Source organism: Berghia stephanieae, chromosome 4 (assembly GCF_034508935.2).
Source record: "Berghia stephanieae isolate SIO BIC M18660-M18661 chromosome 4, UCSD_Bste_1.3, whole genome shotgun sequence".
In the NCBI taxonomy this organism is placed as follows: Eukaryota; Metazoa; Mollusca; class Gastropoda; order Nudibranchia; family Aeolidiidae; genus Berghia; species Berghia stephanieae.
The window spans coordinates 79,550,096-79,566,348 of record NC_088363.1 but is presented as its reverse complement, the minus strand read 5'-3'; the positions used below and the strand labels follow the sequence as shown (position 1 = coordinate 79,566,348).

Sequence of the window (16,253 nt, the reverse complement as noted above, 5' to 3'; positions counted from 1 at the left end):
TCGGAAAAAGTTATTGATCTCTCTAATAGTATCTTTACATTTGATTGGGTATTTGGACTATTGCGGTGTTTAATATTGCCGACTCCTGAGTTCGACATCTTCCTCTGGGATGAAAGTCACAGGGTTGGAGTGAAAAGTCACAGGGTTGGGGTGAACAATCACAGTGTTTCTGGGTTGTGACTTTTCACTCCCGTTTTTAAGAAATGACAAAGATCTGAACAAGTGTGAATGAAAGATGCTAGACAAGAAAGAAAAATAGAAGAAGAAAAAACATTTCATAAAATCAGTCTACCTCGACTGGGGATCGCAGACGTTCGGATTACCTGTCAGACGTGCTACCATTACACTGTGCCTGCTCCTTACTTTCTTTAAGAAATGACAGGTAGTTGGCAGTAAACAAATGGACCGTGTTTTTCTCTTGTTTTCTTGAATATCTAAGCTAATATCTTAGTGTTATTAGATGACATTTTTCCATTAAATCAGCTGACATTTAATTTACTTGTTTCGAATAGACAATAATTCTTAATGTGACAATCCTCTTTCAATTATTAAGTATATTAAGAATGTGACTTATATATATATATATATATATATATATATATATATATATATATATATATATATATATATAACGACTTAGGAAACTAGACTGATTAGACTTTATCTTTACATTCCAATAGTCATAGATATTTGCCATGTGTTCTTCACAGAATCATGCCCAAGCAATACCAACATAAGCAACTCGAGAAGCCTGTATTAAATAAAGAGCCATTTTGACGTTAACCCCCAACAAAACGTCCTGGAAATCGGCCAAGCAAAAAAAAATACCATACTGTTCAGATGAGGATTCTGATGAAGAAGAAGAAGAAGAAGAAGAAGAAGAAGAAGAAGAAGAAGAAGAAGAAGAAGAAGAAGAAGAAGAAGAAGAAGAAGAAGGAAGAAGAAGAAGAGAAGAAGAAGAAGAAGAAGAAGAAGAAGAAGAAGAGAGAAGAAAGAAGAAGAAGAAGAAGAAGAAGGAAGAAGAAGAAGAAGAAGAAGAAGAAGAGAAGAAGAAGAAGAGAGAAGAAGAAGAAGAAAGAAAGGAAGAAGAAGAAGAAAGAAGAAGAAGAAGAAGAAGAAGAAGAAGAAGAAGAAGAAGAAGAAGAAGAAGAAGAAGAAGAGAAGAAGAAGAAGAAGAAGAAGAAGAAGAAGAAGAAGAAGAAGAAGAAGAAGAAGAAGAAGAAGAAGAAGAAGAAGAAGAAGAAGAAGAAGAAGAAGAAGAAGAAAGAAGAAGAAAGAAGAAGAAGAAGAAGAAGGAAGAAGAAGAAGAAGAAGAAGAAGAAGAAGAAGAAGAAGAGAAGAAGAAGAAGAAGAAGAAGAAGAAGAAGAAGAAGAAGAAGAAGAAGAGAAGAAGAAGAAGAAGAAGAAGAAGAAGAAGAAGAAGAAGAAGAAGAAGAGAGAAGAAGAAGAAGAGAAGAAGAAGAGAAGGAAGAAGAAGAAGAAGAAGAGAAGAAGAAGAAGAAGAAAGAAGAAGAAGAAGAAGAAGAAGAAGAAGAAGAAGAAGAAGAAGAAGAAGAAGAAGAAGAAGAAGAAGAAGAAGAAGAAGAAGAAGAAGAAGAAGAAGAAGAAGAAGAAGAAGAAGAAGAAGAAGAAGAAGAAGAAGAGAAGAAGAAGAAGAAGAAGAAGAAGAAGAAGAAGAAGAAGAAGAAGAAGAGAAGAAGAAGAAGAAGAAGAAGAAGAGAAGAAGAAGAAGAAGAAGAAGAAGAAGAAGAAGAAGAAGAAGAAGAAGAAGAAGAAGAGAAGAGAAGAAGAAGAAGAAGAAGAGAAGAAGAAGAAGAAGAAGAGAAGAAGAAGAGAAGAAGAAGAAGAAGAGAAGAAGAAGAAGAAGAAGAAGAGAAGAAGAAGAAGAAGAAGAAGAGAAGAAGAAGAAGAAGAGAAGAAGAAGAAGAGAAGAAGAAGAAGAAGAGAAGAAGAAGAAAGAAGAGAGAAGAAGAGAGAAGAGAAGAAGAAGAAGAAGAAGAGAAGAAGAAGAATGAAGAGAAGAAGAAGAAGAGAGAAAGAAGAAGAAGAAGAATGAAGACACGAAGAAGAATGGAGGAAGTAAGAAAAGGAGAGGGAATGACGCGTAAGAATTGATGTAGGTGGATCTCGTTATGATATGAGCTGTCCAAACGTTAGAGAGCGTTAAGTTAGAGACTGATTCTTTTATTTTCTTGAGGTGAAAGGGCAAAACGTCTGTTACCAGCTACTCTGAAGCAACTGTATGGAAAATGTATGGAAAAGGAGACTTTGAGGAAAAGTACGCGAAGAGAAGTGAAAAGGTGGAGAACAAATTTGTAAAAAATGATGAATTAAACACATGGCCCGTTCACAGAACAGACATCAGTTCATTGTTTACAAAGTCGGTTAAGCCTATTCGTAAGAAAAACTCATAAAGAGTTGCTATGTATTCAATGAGGACATCGTAAAACACGTTGTTAAATATTACAACAATGTTCTTCGGAAATTTAAGTTTAATTCACTAATTTTATTTTATGTTATTATAATACGGGTTTTTTTTATTCCAATCTTTGTCCACTGTCCTCTTTCTGGCCCTTTGTAATTCAAATGTGTGTAACTCTTCCCGAACCCAATGTCATTAGAAAATGTTCATTTGCTTTTATTTTAATTTGTTTTATCTTTTATTTTGAGTTGGGTTTTTTTCGGTTTTAGGTTGTTGCTTTTTGTTGTTGTTGTTGTTGTTTTTTTTTTGTGGTTTTTTTTTGGGGGGGGGATTGTTTAATTGTCGGTTTGTTTGTTTGTGGTCTCTGTGTTTGAGTACATATTTTTGGGGGCCTAAGATATTTTAAAGTAAAAAAATAAAGAAAATAATATTTCTTTACGTAAAATTTTGAAACAGGAATTGTTTTTTTTTCCACTTTAATTATTTTTAGTCTCAGCACCTTTGCATCAAAACATTTGAAATAGTGTGACTTATTACTCCTAATGTGTGAATTTTTGACGCTGGACCAGGTTGAAAAATCAGATTTCAAAATCATTATTTTCCCCGTGCGTCACAGACATACCTAAGCCAGTAACTCCAAACGGCTCTGCACACAGTTATTTGTATAACTGGTATTTGGTACACCATTATTGTTCTTAATCAATATATCTTGTATCTGGATCCTAAACAGTGCAATTTGTAACTTTTTACACCAGTTTAGTTTGTTTTGAATTATTTCTGTGCGTAAAAGTCACCTTTACTCCATTAATTATTTGTTGTTGTAGTACTTGAAATTTTTGGACACTTTTAAATGCGAATCTAATTCATTCGTTGTTTTTTTTTTCTTCTTTGGATAATGCACACATATACTCCATTACTTAATGGTAGAGAGGCTTGTTCATCAGCCCTGAGGTCACGTCCATTAGAAATTTCAATTCAAATTGAGCTTTTATATTGCGCAATATCAGGGGCGTGGCTATATTGGTTGATTTGGTGCCTGGCACCGCTCCATTTTTTAAAAATGGATTACAGCATTTTTAAAAAATAAAACTTACTAATGGTATATACCGCCTCTTACTTATTTGAGTAAGTCTTTTCTTTAATTTTTTTTCTTTCTTTTGTATTTACATATATAGCATGTTTTATGTCATTTTCTTCTGATTCTGGCACCATCTTATACTGTAAGAATGCCACGCCACTGCGCAATATCCACTAAACGTGCTCAAAGTGCTTTACAAAGGGTCTCTGGTAAACAGAAACATTTAACATGTAGGACGGGACATAACGGCTCTTAGGCGATATTACAATTTTTTTCGGACCGAGACAATGCTGTTGACGGTACTCATTTTTCACCTGAGTACGGTGAGAGAATGTGAGTAAAGAGCCTTCTCCAAGGACTCAACTATACACCGAGCGAGGCTCGAACCCAGGATCTTCCGATTCGAAAGCGAGTGCCAAACCACTAGACCACATAGCCTCACAAAGACACATAACAATGCTTTCTTTCGACTCTTAATGGACAAATGTTGAAAAACAATCTTTTCAAAATATCACAGTGTAATAAACTATATGTAGCAGAGGTGAGAAGAGAAAATTGGTTGAACCGATGTTGGTGTATACGGAAAAGTGAGTTGAAACAATGTTGAGATTTCATAAGAATTACGGTTTGGTGGTTTAACTCAAAGACAATAAAAAATGACAGGGTTTATTTTTTAATACGGGAATGTCCTTCTGACATTATTCAAAATATTCCCACCCTACCTTCCCTCTTAATCTTATCAGAATTAAGGGGGCAGCGTTGCTCAGCGGTAAGGTCTTTGCTTCCTACCCGAGAGGTAACGAGTTCGATCACCCGCGTGGGACCTTGAGCAAGTCACCTCGCCCTAGTTCAATTTGCGGCGCTGCACTACGGCTGACACTAGGATTATTCCACAGTCTTCCCTTGGAATAGACCCTAGAGAAAGTTTCCCCTATGAGATGAACAAAGGGAATTTCATTTTATTTTAATTTTTTTTATTAACCATTTTATTCAAAATAATTGCGTTCAAGAGAAAGATTTATCTAATTTTGATGCGAATATGGTTTTTTAACTGCCATTGCGTCTTGAATTCAAGTTATCAAGAATGCGCATATCTCTATATTCGGTTGCAATTTTTTTTTTCATTTTTTAAAACCAAACGTGTCATCTAAACTTGATCTTTGAGAAGGAATGGATTCGTGTTATATGAAATACTTTCCTTGACAACACTAATCTCTTGATGTGATTAACACTTAATTGCATTATGGTTTTATTTTCAACGTCATTTAACTCTACGGGATCAATAGAGTGAAGTTCTCTCTCAACGTACAGTATCCCATATCGTGCACAAGAACAATTTGTCTACCAGGGCCCTCAGTGTACTTATGGGAGACTTCATTCTGGTACGATTTGTTAAATTACTGTTTCCCAATAATATGAACGAAGAATAAAATTTTGTACTTTTGTATAGGGAAATGACAGGACGTAATGATTTGATCATAATATCTATTTGACTATTTCAAAAGGCTTAGAAGATCTTGTGAAATCCTCCAATTTTGACCGCAACAATACCTGGGTTTTTTTATCACTTGTGCGGCTATGTGTTCTAGTGATATGACACTGGCACTGGGACAGGAAGGATAGGTCCCTGGTTCGAGCCCGCTCCGCGTAGCTAAAGTTGTTTCATTGGAAAAGGCTCTTCATTTACATTATCCCACCGACTCATGATGTGAAATATGTATCTGGCAGCTAACAGCTTTGTGTCTGTCTAAAAATACAATAATGTTGTCTTGTGATATGAGCTTTCGGATCGGAAGGTCCTGGGATCGAGCCTCGCTCGGTGCATAGTTGAGTCCTTGTAAAAAGCTCTTTACTCACATTCTCTCACCGTACTCAGGTGTAAAATGAGTACCTGGCCGTTAACAGTGTTGTATTTGTCCGAAAAATTGTAATATTGCCTAACAGGCGTCATGTCTCGTTTTACATCTCATGTTACGTATTACTGTTGGCCAGGGACCCCTTGTTAAACGCTTTGAGCTTATTTATTTAGCAGAAACTGCGTTATTTATAAGCTCATTTATTTTTTAACAAGGCTTGTGAAAATGTTTAATTGTCTTGGCAAAAATCCCGCCTGACGTTTTTCAACGTTGCTGTTGGCTTGGGACCCGTTGTAAAGCGTTTTGAGTACATTTGGTGGATTTGATATTGCGATATATAAAAGCCCATGTTTTTACAGGAGTCGGGAGGTTTGTGAAAATCTTTGATTGTCTTTTGGGGAAAATCCCGTTCTTTAATTGTCTTTGGGGAAAAATCTCGTTCTTTAATTGTCTTTGGGGAAAATTCCCCTTTGACATTTGTCAATTGCTCTGATGTCCTATTTTGACCAATGTTGTCATGTATTCATTAGTTAAAATGACGTTTGAGTTACACTCTGTCATTTTTTAATTGGAACAACTCTGATATCATAAAATGTGCCTATCAAATGATGATTTGATACTAATCACCTAACATAGAATATTAACGCAATCGTCGTGTTTGACATAGTTGTGACTTTCAGAAGCACAATTCAACGTTGTGTTAAGATCATTTGTGGCAATCAATCAATCAATGATATTCTACAGGATGATTGACACTGAATATTATATTATCCGTAATATGTGACATATCGTCCCAATCAGTTAGACATTCGAGAAAAATCAGATGCTTAAAGTAAAAATTACCAGAAATATTAACATTTTTTTTTTTGAATCCGTATTCAGTGCTCACAATAAAACATTGGCTATTTAGGATTTAGGAGAGCAGGCAAGACAAGAGTTTGTTTTATAAATAGCACAACAACACATGAATTCCAAATTAGAGAGTTTTATTAATTTACAAAATATCAAGTGTAGTATCTAAAATCCTAAAATGCTAAATGAAGAGTGAACTGTCTTACTCTGGAAAAAACACGTGTTTAAAATTTAGGTCAGAAAACTCGTCCTTCAAAGATCGGTCGATTTAAATTACCTTTATCTAAGCAAAACTTCTCAAACCTGAGATCTCTTGTCAACGGCAGTTGACTGGTTAATTAAGTTTTAGCCCTGGTTTTTCTTAGTAACAAATGATTAAATTACAACCTCCAAGATTCCAATATCAGCTGAGAGATGTATCAATAGTTAATCGTTGTTTGTTTTTATGTAATTTCAGCACCAGTATGATTAGAGACAATAATATATAATAATATGTCCACAAGGCCAGCCTACCTATACAATATTCCTGTTAAAAATATGCCATTACTCTTATAGCTAAGCAATGCAATTAAACCAATAATTAAATCTAAAATTCCTAGAAAATCTTTGTTGAGTTTTTGGCCATGAGTTAGTCTGTTAACTATTCTGACATGATAGAAATGAAGAATAAAGATAATTCCCTAATGTTGCAAATGTGGGGTAACATTTATCAAGTTTGACATGTTTTGGCTGAAAATAGTCTAGTAGGAATTCGTTTTAGCAGTTTATTCAAAATATCAAAGCATTCTCTCACCAAAACTGTCAACGAAGTAAAATATTATTAACATAACATAACATGGCCAGAGTTTAGAATACGATTCTGAGATTAATCCCTAAAATAAATTTTTCATTTTCTAATGATCAGGGCAAAACAATAATTATTTGTATTATACACACATCACTATTTTGTAACATCAAATTCACATTTTCAAATTTAAAAATCTATTATTCATTCAGATTACGAGTAACTCCAGCATTCAAAGGTTCCATTGACCTTTCAAACGATCAACAAATACATGTTTAACGATTTAACAGCGAAGAGCTAGTTGAAAATAGGCTTATATAATAATTCATAATTGCTTTTGCATTCAATGTCTTTCAAAACTTATGATCTGGTCACTTGTCTTTCAATATCTTCCACATGCGACTGCTATCTCATCGATAATTTCTAACAATTCTATAATTACTTGAAATATCTATAATTATAGAGTGATTTTCCAAAACATCTTAATACGATATTTCCACTTTTGAAGATTTTCCTTTCATTTTTAGCTCATATCAATGGCAAATAACACCAGAATTCCTTTTAAGTGATTTAAAATTAAAATTTAATCATAATAAAGAAAATAGTCAAAGACAGATTCTAGGAAGAAATATTACTGGAAATCCATAATGAGGAAAAGAAAGATAACTTGTTTTGAAAAAAATAATAACACTCTCCAGTTGTTTTCAACTGTCTTTCCTCTGTTTCCCTTACTGTTCATTTATCTATCTGTTGTTGTTTTTTTTTTGTTTTGTTTTGTTTTTTTTTCTCTTATTTCTTGTTTGATCTTTACATGGAATATTCACTCCCTAATCTATATTCCTTTATATATATTTGTCAGACCAATTTTACTATCCTTCAGGGACGATAACGCTCTTCGGTTGACTACGTCTTATCAAGGGCATAATATTATCTTTCACAAACATTACAAGCTCCTCACAGCAATGCTAATACAGACGAGAATCAAACATTCATTCAAGCATACTATGAAATAATCACATGACATCTTCACTTCTAGAACTCGTCTTTCCTGTGGAACATGACCTGTTTTTCCTTGGGCTCTCTCCTCTTCCCAGCCGTTCCTATTTCCAAATCCGCAGGTCTAGGGTTATACTTTGGCGGAGCAGTTTTGGCACATCGAAATCCGACGTTTGCTGCTGAATAGTCTTGAGATTGGCCCATCCTGAAATTTAAATCATATGAACATTGGAAACGCTGAACTAAAATGGAAAAGAATCCTTCTGTTCTTGCCATTACGGCAATGTGGTATAGCGGTTAGGTGCTCCCCTTCGGACCGGACGGTCGAGAGTTCGAGTCCCGCTCTAAGCGGCGCATAGTTGAGTCCTTAGAGAGATTCTAAAGAGATATAAATATATATATATATATATATATATTATATATATATATATATATATATATCCCTCTCTCTTTCTCTCTCACACACACAGAGAGAGAGAGAAAGAGAGAGAGAGAGAGAGAGAGAGAGAGAGACTCTCCTCATTGTGTCTGTATGAAACAGTTGCCAATAAATCAATTAATAATCAAAATGATCAGAAAATACCATTTATTTTACCCACATTTCATATTGCATCTATACCACCACAACATAATACCCTTTTGACACGATGGGTTGCATTTGTAGTAAATATTTTATGGTCAAAATTACAGTTGTGTATTTATGATAAAACCCAATGAAAAAAAAAAACGTAATTTTTAAAAGCGTTTATTTCTCAACGGCCACCATCCACTGACTTTTCCACATGCAGTAACATCGTGTGCTATTTTGTTTACAAAATGATGGAAAGACAGCACAGCACAGCCAATAGATTATATGACTGACCAGATGACCATTAATCTAGCCATATTTATATTACGTGAGACCGAGATGTATTGTCTTTTCTCATAATATCTGCTCGTTTCCGGCAAAGTGCTCCGTTCCGTCAATCACACGATCACTTTGCGATCGAATGATATTTTCTGACCTTTGCTTTTAACAAATTATGAACTGCCGCACTCTGGAAAGACATGTATTTAAAAATTTGGCCAGAAAACTAGTCCTTCAAATTCTGAATTTTTTTTTTTTAATTGAGCTTATATAGAGCGTGATATCCACTAAATCTGCTCAAGGCGCTTTACAAAGGGTCCTTGACGAACAGCAACACTTCACATGTAGGACGGGATCGCCTGCTAGGCGATATTACAATTTTTCGGACAGAGACAACGCTGTTAACGGCCAGGTACTCATTTTATACCTGAGTACCGTGAGAGAATGTGAGTAATGAGTCTTTCCCAATGACTCAACTATGCGCCGAGCGAGGCTCGAACCCAGGACCTTCCGATCCGAGCACACGGTTAAAATATTTTCTTATGATTACGAGGTGTATAAGAGGGAGGATGGACGATCTTCGTTGACGTCCAGCATGCATTTATTCATGCTAGAAAATAAGATGCCGTCGAACTGAAACAATGAAGGAAGAAAGGAGAGAGAGAGAGAGAGAGAGAGAGAGAGAGAGAGAGAGAGAGAGAGAACGGGCGTGTGTGAGTGTCTGTGTGTGTGAGAGAGAGAGAACGGGCGTGTGTGAGTGTCTGTGTGTGTGAGTGTGTGAGAGAGAGAGAGAGAGAGAGAGAGAGAGAGAGAGAGAGTGCGGGGTGGAGAAACTATAGAATACTAACAAGTAGATGTTTGTCCAATCAAAATACGAGATTAGTGACGACATTCCCGCAAGCTCGCTCCGGCAAACACAACTGGTTGTTTACAAAGAAGATTTTTTTTAACTTAAGCTTTTATATAGCCCAATATCCACTAAACGTGCTCAATGCGCTTTACAAGGCGTCCCTGGCCAACAGCAACATTTAACATGAAAAACGTGACATGACCCTGTTAGGCGATATTACATTTTTTTTTTTTGGACAGAGACAACGCTGTTAGCCGCCAGGTATTCATTTTACACCTGAGTACGGTGAGAGAATGTGAGTAAAGAGCCTTTTCCAAGGACTCAACTAATCCAGGACCTTTCGATCCGAAAGCGAGCGTCATACCACAAGACCACATAGCCGCACGATAAATAAATAAATGAAATTGATGTTACTCTACACTTTGCTCTTTTTATTTTTTAGACCATTATTTCCCATTTCCCATTGGATTCTCTCTATCAGACGATAAACATTAAATGTTACATATAGTTTGTTTGTTTTTTATGGTGGTGCGGTTGATTATGCGAGAAGAACAAGTGAGAATTTTCCTTAAAGTATACAATCGATAGTAATACCCGTGTGGTTTGCTTCCTTTAGCTATAATATCTGCAATAGGACAGGGAGTTCGCGATGTTACACCTTCCTCTCTTCCGGTCCAAAACTCATTGGAAATGAGTAACCAGTCCTCCAAAGGACTAGATAATGAGTAGGTTACATATTGAGTCATAAGGTGGATAACTTTTGTTAGTCGTAGAATGTATAAGTATATTCTAATGTTTACGAAGCGTATAAGAGCGAGGATGGGTGATATTCATTGACGTCCAGCATACATTTATTCATGCAGTTCCTCCCCGCCTCCCCTATTTTGACTTAATTAATTGCGCACCTTTTATTTTTTTAAATTTTAATTCGTGCTTCCTCACAAAGTAGCATACTATTTCCTGCCCATCAGTGTTTTTGATTATTCATCTTAACAACGCCACTACCGCATTATCTCATTCGTCTGTAGTGTTTATATCATCCTGTTTTGTTGATAAAGGGGAAACCCGAAACGTCAATTTTATCTGTTTTCGTATATCAAATTGAAGCTTACATTAAATTTCACATTGTTATTATTTTCTTCGAGCTTCGATCAGCAACATTTACAATTATTCATGCTAGAAAATAAGATGGCATCGTTCTGAAACAATGAAGGTCGGTTGCACAAGTTATGTATCCATTTCTCCGGCTTACTATACAAGGAGAATGGAACCAGTATTTTAAAATCACTGAATAAGGTCTATCTGACTGGTTGCTCTACCTGCCGACTCCTCGCTTCATCGGTCAGTTTTATGTTGGGTTTTCAAGGATGGGAGACAAGCGGACATAACATACATCTCAGTGATTAATTTACATCGAAAACGTAGTGGGTTTGCTGGAAGACTAATGAAACACATTTAACATGATGCATAGCATTGTATAATCTTGCATTTTAAAATGAAATTTGACACGCAAACTACCAAATATTTATCATGTGATTTAAATATCTACTCTTTGTTCCCATTAAGATTTCAGCAATGTTAGAGTATTGTGACGTATCTTGTGTACGAGTACAAGCTTTTAAGTAAACGTTGCAGTGTGTACGGTTAAAAAAAAGGTTGACAAGCACTGGCCTTCATTATCACCATCTACTCAAATTATCATTTTAATTTTTATCAAATTAATAGAGTTCGTTTTGTCGCACGTTGATTTACACTTAAAAAACACGTATTTGCTTTAATTTTCTGTTTATTTGTTTTAAGAGTTTTATCCACTGGCGACACTTTGATTACATCAATATCTACCTTAGATATTTAAAAGCTTTTAGATATGAACATAAAACAAATCCAATACTGTAATAATAATAATGATGATGATAATAATAATAATAATATAATAATAATAATAATAATAATAATAATAATAAATAATAATGATAATAATAATAATAATAATAATAATAATAATAATAATAATAATAATAATAATAATAATAATAATAATACAGTATTCTTCTATAGCGCTAAATGCCGAAGCCGCAAAGCGCTTTACAATACACTTGACAAACCATAAACACACTCATACTGTGTCAAACAGACACATACAACAGTCGCACACACTAACTATCTATGTAAGTTTTACAAAATGAAATTGGCATGCAACAAAATGGGAACCAAACAAAAAAGAATTTTATATAATATAACTTGAACCAACCATACCTATTTCCGTTTCTGACGGCATAGTTGGTGTATCCGTTGACAGAATCGACGTAAGAGCCACCTTTGAGAACAGCCATTTTGGTCTGTAGATGTGCAGGCACCATTCTCTCTACATATGCTGAGCCTGTCCACTCCCATACGTTACCGATCATATCAAGGAAGCCTGAAATATTACAACAAAGTATAAGAAAATGTTTTTTTTAAGTTAGCTTTTATATAGCGCAATATAGACTAAATGTGCTCAATGCGCTTTACAAGGGGCCCCTGACCAAAAGCAACATCTAACATTTAGGACGGGACATGATGCCTGTTAGGCGATGTTACAATTATTTCGGACAGAGACAATGCTGTTAACGGCCAGGTACTCATTTTACACCTGAGTGCGGTGAGAGAATGTGAGTAAAGAGCCTTCTCCAAGGACTCAACTATGCGCCGAGCGAGGTTCGAACCCAGGACCTTCCAATCCGAAAGCGAGTGTCATACCACAAGACCACATAGACGCACAAATATTGCTGCTTGAAGCTCAAAGAAATAAATAACAATACGATATAAATGGAAGCTAATAATGTCTTAATCGAAGACAGGTAATGTGGACGCTTCGGGTTTCCCCCTCATCAACAAAACGCGATGAATGAAACACTAAGGGCGAAAAAGAGATGTGAGAACTGCTTAGTTAATGTGAATATTCTCACATCTCTCATTAATCTATTTTCAAAATTCTATTTACATTAAAAATCAATTATTACAACTCTTATTTTACTTTCATGTCCGATTTTTATAGCATTGCTTGTAACTGCTGTATATTTTATGAATATTTTATTATATTTGATGTTTATTTTGTTTTTAATTAGCTTCATTATTTTCATCAATTAGTTCACGACAGTGTATAAATCTGTGCAAATATAACGATGAATGATGTGTAACATTATGATAATTTCCATTCAGGATCAATAAAGTATATCTTATGATCTTAGTATCTTAGTGCTTCAATCATCGTGTTTTCTTGATAAAGAGAAAAAACAAACCGTCCACATTATCTGTCTTCGTTAATGAATTGCAGCTTTTATTTATATCGTATTGTTATTTATACAACAAAGTTAATGAAAGCGGAATCTCCTTCAGACAATGATTTCAATGCATCATTTGAATCATTTACCTATAGAAAATATGCGCGTAAATAAGAAGCTCACAACATTGCCATCCGGAAGTAAAATGGGCCAACACACAAACTATGTGTAATATTAAACTTATTAAACGTTTATAGTAACCTTAAACATTTCTAGTCGGATTAATAGTTTGGTGAGAATTACTCATAAATGCGGATGGAAAAAAGCAATAAAAATGACCCAAGTGAAGTCAAATTCGATCTATCTTTGTTTTTTTTTTTTTTGTTTTTAAGGGTTTTACGGCGCTTGCAACACATTTAGGTTATATCAGCGCCAGTAAAAAGGACTGAAAATGGGATAGTAAAAAGTTCTAGAATTACAATTAAAGCACCCAAGAAAAAGTAAGACATAGGGGAACTGGGAAAAAATAGGGATCAGATGTAGATTCCAAGAGCATACCACCAATGCACCTCGTTTGAGATCACCTATAAGTCTCATCCAGACACAAGCACAAAATCCAACAAAGAGGAATACACTCAAATGTCTATATTATACATTAAAAATAACAATAATACATTAGAGAGAGAGATGATTTACAAGGAAAAAAATTTCATCTCCCAAAACAAGAACTATGCACTTGACCATCTAGGACGCCGGCAAGGGCCAGGACAAAACCAAGTAATCTCATGCCAAGACAAAGACAGAAAGCAAGTTGGAAAACAGATATAAGGGGATAGAAGACACAGTATGTACCCCCCCCCCCCTGCCCACTATGGGAGGTCAGGATCCCCACCCAGTCGATCTATCTTTATATTGTTGAATATAGAGGATTAGAAATGGCTTTAAAAGTTTTAGCATGTATTTTTTTTTTTATCGATCACAGTTATTGTATTGTCTGCATGACTGATATTTTACCAATCAACCCACACAGTTACACTTAAAAAAAAGTCATTCCAAACTATTCGGCCCATGGAGCCGGAGTATATCCCGGTTTCTATAGCGTGAAACAAACATTGTCAATTGCTTGCCATCCTTTGGATAGGACGCTAGTCTATCCCAAAGTACTTTACGCCCGATTCAACAGATCCAGCTACCCAATCACTGCTGGATGGACAGGTGTGGGCGGGGGGGGGTCAGAAAAAATCTCGACTGCACGGGATCGATCTTGTTCTCTTTGTGTGTGGAGCAAGTGCTCTACTAACTCTGCAATCGAGACCCCCGCGGGTACACGACTTCGCTTTTAATGACCGTCGATACATGAAAATAAAAGTTATCATGATGATGATGATGATGATGATGATGATGTTGATGATGATGATGATGATGTTGATGATGATGATGATGATGATGATGATGATGATGATGATGATGATGATGATGATGATGATGATGATGATGATGATGATAATGATGATGATGATGATGATGAAGATGATGATGATGATGATGATGATGATGATGATGATGATGATGTCGATGATGTTTGCCAAGGCAAAAGCTTTTGGTGGTTTCGGATCAAAATGGTCCTGAGCCTTCGTCTGTTGTTTGCCACCAAAAATCAATGCAATCTCAAGAAGGCTTGCTCGTATCATCACGCCCGTCTGGCTGTGCCCTCCAATTTCTGCTACACGTTTCCAAACAAATAAATTTCAGAATTTGTTGGTCGTTGCGTTGGATGTTTAATGCTCTGGTGTGTCTCGCTCGTCAACATTTAGATACTTATGCTTTGGGTCTTTTAGTCAGATGTCTTCAAAGCTATTATGTCCTGGTTTAGTACTGTTTTAAACGATGTTGGTGTTCGGGCTTTTTATATTTTTACTTGCTGTAAAATAATCAATTATTGTTGTTTGTGCCAGTTGTCATTCATTTCTACGATGTAAATGATCAGGTTTCGAGAAAAGTTTCCATGCAGCAACGAAAGAGTGAAAATAGAGAGGCTTTGTATAGGAACGACACATACTTCCAGCCAGCAATATTACCAGAATCTACTCGTAGGAATAGGATAAAGCACTCGCTTCACAATCAAAGGGAACGAGATCGATCCCGGGTGCAGTTGAGATTTTTTTTCCGACACTCTTGTCCACCCAGCAGTGATTGGGTAAATGGGTCTGTTAGATCTGGCGGAAAGTACTATGCGATAGACTAGCGTCCTATCCAAAGGGTAGCAAGCAATTGCTATTGACCGTTTCACGCGATAGAAACCGGGATAAACTCCGGCTCCATGGGTCTAATGGCTCTGAAGGACTAATCGTAGGATAATATCTTTAGGTTAAAAAAAACTCTCTTCGTCATCTTTCCTTGGGTGGTAAACTTTTTTGTAGGTAGTTGAGAATTGCCTAAAACTTTATAATCAACAGGAGAGGGATTCTGATAGCTCAGATGGTAAAGCACTTTCTTCACACACAAAGGACCGAGTTAGATGCGGAATGAAGTCGAGATTTTTTCTCACCCTCTGTTTACTCACCAGTGACTGGGTATCTGGGTCTGTTAGATCTGGTGGAAAGTACTTTGCGATAGAGTAACTTCCTAGCCAAAGGGCAATATGCAATTTCTATTCTCCATTTCATCCTATAGAAACCGGGAGAAACTCCGGCTCCATGAGAATTTAGGCTCTGAAGGACTACTAGGGTGTAAAAGTATTAAATAAAATAGAACTTAAATATTCCAAAAACAAAACAAAAAAAGAACGAAATTACTTCTCTCGTCTCTCTTGAATCTACATAAAGTTTTATTGTCTTGGTTGTTTTTGTTTTTTACTTGAAAAAGGCTTTTGAGCTCCAAATGTTCATAGTAAAAAATTATTGATATGAAGTTACTCGAAGAAGCTGTGGACTGGAAAACGTAATAAACAAAAAATGAATATTAAGCTTAAAATAGAATTAATACCAAACACGGACCGTTTCTGGCCCGAAACTCTTCTTCAGCCCGTAATAAAAAGAACAATAAAAACATAAATGCATTGCTGTAAGAACAAGTTAGACTGTAGAGAAATATTTAGCTGTCCAACTTGTTAGATATTTCGATGTTTTTCGAAGCTACTATATTCCTTTTTTATTATTAAGTGTAAAGTAAAGTGTAAAGTAGGAGTAAAAAAGTCCCTGCTAATGAGTAAGATAAAAAAGCTGAAACTCAATTACTTTGGGCACCTGAAAAGACACGACACACTAGAGAGAGATGTACTGGAGGACATGACGGAGGGCAAAAGA

General features: G+C 35.7%; 1 protein-coding gene across 1 annotated transcript in view; it reads right to left on the bottom strand.

Annotated features, from left to right (window-relative positions):
* Positions 1 to 6,325: 6,325 nt before the first annotated feature.
* The window catches only part of LOC144971340 (inactive C-alpha-formylglycine-generating enzyme 2-like), a 23,461-nt gene continuing 13,533 nt past the window's right edge, over positions 6,326 to 16,253 (bottom strand). Inside the window, exons 7-8 of the mRNA XM_078912062.1 lie at positions 11,942 to 12,104; positions 6,326 to 8,193 (exon numbers count right to left, since the gene is read on the bottom strand). Of these exons, the coding sequence (XP_078768188.1) occupies positions 8,025 to 8,193; positions 11,942 to 12,104 (332 nt within the window). The 3' untranslated portion in view covers positions 6,326 to 8,024. The remainder of the gene's footprint in view (positions 8,194 to 11,941; positions 12,105 to 16,253) is intronic.